Genomic DNA, 4551 nt, shown 5'->3' on the forward strand with positions numbered 1-4551 from the left:
AAATAATTTCAAAATCCCATATTCTCAATTATTCGGTAACATTAGAATGATTAATCATCAAAATCAATGGAGGAAAAATGTTTCAACATTCACATGTTTCTTATATCCATATACAGAATGCAGGAAGTAAAAGCTTCATATCCTTGAAGCCATTGTGTCAATTTCCATGTAAATTATGTAGCATTAACTTTATATTGCTAATAGATACTGGAACTCAAAGTCATATGGGATCTTCTCTACTGAAGTAGAGATTTTGCCACTGTTATGGCCCTGCCTAAAGCAATCCACCATTGATTTTCTCAGCGATCCAGATGTAGGCAACTGATGGCAAACCCACTCCACCAGTGTATCGATGTCCATCGCAAAATCATTCATGTTTCGTATCAGAAGTTCTGGAATTGCAATCTTTCTTGTGTTGGTCACCACGATTGAAGCTTGCAGATACTCTAGCTTTGATTTCTCCAACTCGCCGATAACACCTTCAGCTGTGTATATTCTCACCTGCACATACACAATTTTAATTTTCAATTGAATGAGAATGGTCGGAAGAAGAGCATGGATGGATATTTGTTTTGTCTAAGTTACCGCCGGTGACGAACGGGTTCCATAGCAGAGAGCGAATGTGACATTAGGATCCGTGGACTCGAGTCCATAAAGGTTACGAACGATGGCTTCTTTATCATCCTTTTCACCCTTTTGATCAACCTGTGTAATGAAAATTTATAAACCAATCAATCGAACATGATAAATTAGTTGCATAAATATACATCAAACATTCTAATCAGTCATGTTTACTTCTTTCTTCTTGGAAGATGGTGGCCTCCTTAAAACATAGTGCTCTATTGCTTGAGCATTTATGGTGTTGCCTCCAATGTTCAGAGTTGCCTGAAATGGAACCATTTACAGTCATGACTAATTGGTCATGGAACAAATTTTGTATCCCTCTGATTTTAAAATTCAATCAATGTAGCCAAACAATTAACATATACCTTGTTCATTAATGCGATCAATTTCTCTGGAGTATTAGGCACTCCATATTGGAGAAATCCCTAAAATTGCGATGGAAACAGATATAAAATGAGCTCTTATAAAAAGAGTAAGAAATAAAAAATTAAAAAAAAAAATAAAAAGGAGAAGAAATGGCTTTGTCCATAATATACATGCATGATACAAGCGTTGAACATGTTGATCCAGAATGCTAATTTCTGCTGGTATGTTAACACTCTTAAGTTTACCGTCTGAAGATTGTTCATCAAGATCCTGTAGTCCACAAAGACAAAAGGCGAAATCAAATGAATGTAAATGGGCATTCCGGGAATATAGTTGTGCAACTATTTCAGGAAGTTTTGCAGCATACCTTAATTTTTTTATCAGAGTTACAGAACTGGAGCTTGAAATGCATTTTGGATCCATGGAATTGGATGAGAATATAACCAGGTTTTTGTAATGGCCAATGTCCCTTGGAATGGACTCTTCCACATCGAAAATACCATAAGGATCCTGTTGTCTGGAATCTTTCTGTGACATAATGTTCGACTTTGAGTTGGAGATGGTCTCAGCCCTGAAGCTCCTTGAACTTAAAGAGGCATGCACAGACCTGGAAACAGGGCCTGATTTCTCTAACTCAATCGCTCTTGCTGTTCTCAATAGCCTAACATATATAAAGTTCAAACACTTCATGATGTTCTCAGACAGCTTGTTGGGTTGCCAATTCTGGATATTCTCTTCTAACAGAATTGAACCTGACAAAGATTTCGGTGGGAGATCCATGGAGAGCTCTGTATTAATACGTTCCCTCGGCTGAAACAAAGTAATTCAGAACATACAATTAGTAATCTCATTTGCAACGTTTGAGTATATTTCTCAGACGCAATTTCTCCATTACACCAACGCCAGTGGTATTGGGTTACTGTATATATACCCGATGCTATGACAGCGTCGGACGCATTGCAACTGCACCGCAGCACCGGTGCCAGGTTTTGACATCGGGCTTGGTGCTGGTGCATATAAGTTTTCCCTTAGCGCGCCTACAATATTATGTATTTACAAACAATCTGAATACCCCACGGTTTAATAAAGTTTGCTTTGCTATATAATTACACCAAAATCGTAAAGGAGATGAGTATAATATACTAATCTTACGACCATCAAATAAAAGCAAATCATATACAAATTGGAATAATAAACTAGAAAAATGAAGTTGAAGCCTACCCTTGGGGTTGGATGTCTAGGATCTCGCAACGGCGAAGCTGCAGGCTTCAGCAGTCCACTTTTTCTGGGAAATTTATCTTGAAATTTAGCCTCCTCATGGAAATGATTTTCTTTTTGATCACCGAAGAATGTTAAGTTTCCCATTTTCTCATTCGTTCTGAAGTCACTGAGATTATAGTCACCTTTTATAGCTTTACTAATGAAATGCAATGCCTTGGTCTCAAATGCCATCTTCTGATCGTTACCATCTTTGTTCATAGGGCTTGATGAATTGTTGTTCATATTTGTTGAGTAGGGTTGAAGGTTGTTTAGATTACCGCATTGCCATTGCTTTGATTTTGCTTCCTTAGTCATTTCCTGTTCGTGTTTCAAACCAAGTCGAAGTTGAGTAATTTGGCCTTCTAATCGAGTGATCTCGCTCTCAACCATAGCTAATTCTGCTAAGAGCTCCTTCGCCTGAGTTTATCATCGGAATAAAACTTTAGACTAATATAATTATTCTCTTCTATCATCCTTCTAAAGAAGAGAAAGTCCAAATAATCAAAATGGAATAATTAATATACAAATTTATCACTTCAATGCATCAAATAACATACGATTTTCAATGAATTGATGAATACAATTTTTAAAATATGAAAAAAGGAACCAATTTTAGTCAAATTTCTGTCAATTTTTTTTTTTTTTCTTCTTTAAGAATGTTACAATGAGGTAATAATTTTTACCATTAGCCCACATTTTAAGATATTAATATGACAAGATATAAAACTTTTTACAGAGTCAAGGTGCTAGTGCTAAACTTCTCTAGTGAATATTTCTAAAAAAATCAGTTTTCTACATGCAACTCCAAGAAATTAAATTACTGTGTTTTGGTACAGTGTGGCTGGAGCTATATAATGAAAACTAAAGGAAGAAAGAAGTTACCTTAGGAGGAAGAAAATTTGGGATAGGAACGGCAGCATCATGACTGTGATGTATGCCCGCAAAAATCTCATGCATTTTTTCTTCTTGCTTCAGCATTTTTTGAAGCATGGAAACCTGCAACATGAACTAATCATCAACATAGATGAATAATATTCTTCACCACATCATCTTTTTGCTTCCAAGCAAAAAGGGTAGTTGAATAATTGCACATATATGTCTTTCAATGATAGAGTTGCTTTAAAGTCTGTGTAAATCATGTCAACCTTAGACATATTGTAATTCATTGGTTCTTTTGTGTAAAACTCTTCCATAAAATTTAATTTCTTTAAGGTAAACATCAATATAAGAAAAAAAACAATTCAAGATTCATAAGATTTTCCTACGATTATATGCATAGGAAGGCATGGTTAATATTTCTTTCTAGCTCTCCCTTTTGTGGGAAAGAGATGAGAAAGATAATGAGTGCGGAGTATGGTTCTCATTTATTGCTATCGTAGAGTAGGTTAACCATATACAGCAAGGTCGGTAATCGGTTGGTTGAATAGAAAAGTCTCTTTGTACTTTTAAATTGCCTTATGGTGTATGGTGAGATCTCATGAATTGACTTTAGGACGCAGAATTTAACCAGAAGCTTTTTCTGCAACACATGGTGATAATTATTTCAAAGTCGATCGACCGAAGACTATTTATGCCTTGAATTAAATGCAATTAGATTGTTGTATTCATATGGCGGCCTAGGGAAATGCTTAAGTTTTCTAAATTTGATCACTAGAACAAGCCGTTTATGCTGTACTTTAGAGGATATGCATGTAATTAAACTACGATGATTCCTGGGATGCAAACTGATCGGAAGTCTTCCAGTTCACAAACTTTTCTTCTTGTTCATCAAGAAATAAAATTAACAGCTGTATAACTCATATCTACATTGTCTAATGGCGGTAATCATGATGTGAACAAGGAAACTAAGAAACCAAACTTATAACATAAATATAAAACACAGTCATACCTCTCTTTCAAGTTCCTCTTTCTTTTGCTGCCGACTGACCTTCTTTCTTCTCTGCATTACAATTTTAGTTAAACCAATATATCAGAACACAGAAACCAATATAACAACACATAAACACTAACCAAAACCAAGTTAAATTAATCAATGAATTACTGTCTCCAATGGGATGCTAAACGAGACGCGTCCCTGTTGAGTTGCCATGCAGGATTGTTGGTTACTATTGCAAGACTTCAAGCGAGCGCCCCAAAGCCTGGAACCGGACCAAACATTTAAACAACAATGAGGGAAAGAGAAGAGGTTATGATGACGAGAATGATGAGTAGAGTAACAGGAGTCAGACTTAGAGGCAAAGGAAGAGCAACGGGTGGGTAATTGAGAAGATGAAAAGGAGCTATCAGATTGAAACTGAGGTT

General features: G+C 36.0%; 1 protein-coding gene across 2 annotated transcripts; it reads right to left on the reverse strand.

Annotated features, from left to right (window-relative positions):
- LOC116144012 lies at nucleotides 1-4551 on the reverse strand. 2 transcript variants are annotated; one of them, XM_031429457.1, is made up of 10 exons: nucleotides 4292-4551; nucleotides 4139-4189; nucleotides 3133-3246; nucleotides 2212-2667; nucleotides 1358-1800; nucleotides 1161-1260; nucleotides 990-1049; nucleotides 796-885; nucleotides 586-705; nucleotides 1-501 (listed from the first exon to the last, which is right to left on the reverse strand). In XM_031429457.1, exons 1-10 carry the CDS (start codon nucleotides 4337-4339, stop codon nucleotides 190-192), a joined length of 1794 nt encoding a protein of 597 aa, XP_031285317.1. In that variant the 5' UTR covers nucleotides 4340-4551; the 3' UTR covers nucleotides 1-189. The 2 variants fall into 2 exon arrangements, with proteins under 2 accessions (XP_031285317.1, XP_031285325.1); XM_031429465.1 differs by having other exon boundaries at nucleotides 4261-4551.

The sequence above is a fragment of the Pistacia vera genome, unplaced genomic scaffold, assembly GCF_008641045.1.
Source record: "Pistacia vera cultivar Batoury unplaced genomic scaffold, PisVer_v2 Contig1133, whole genome shotgun sequence".
NCBI classification, from domain to species: Eukaryota; Viridiplantae; Streptophyta; class Magnoliopsida; order Sapindales; family Anacardiaceae; genus Pistacia; species Pistacia vera.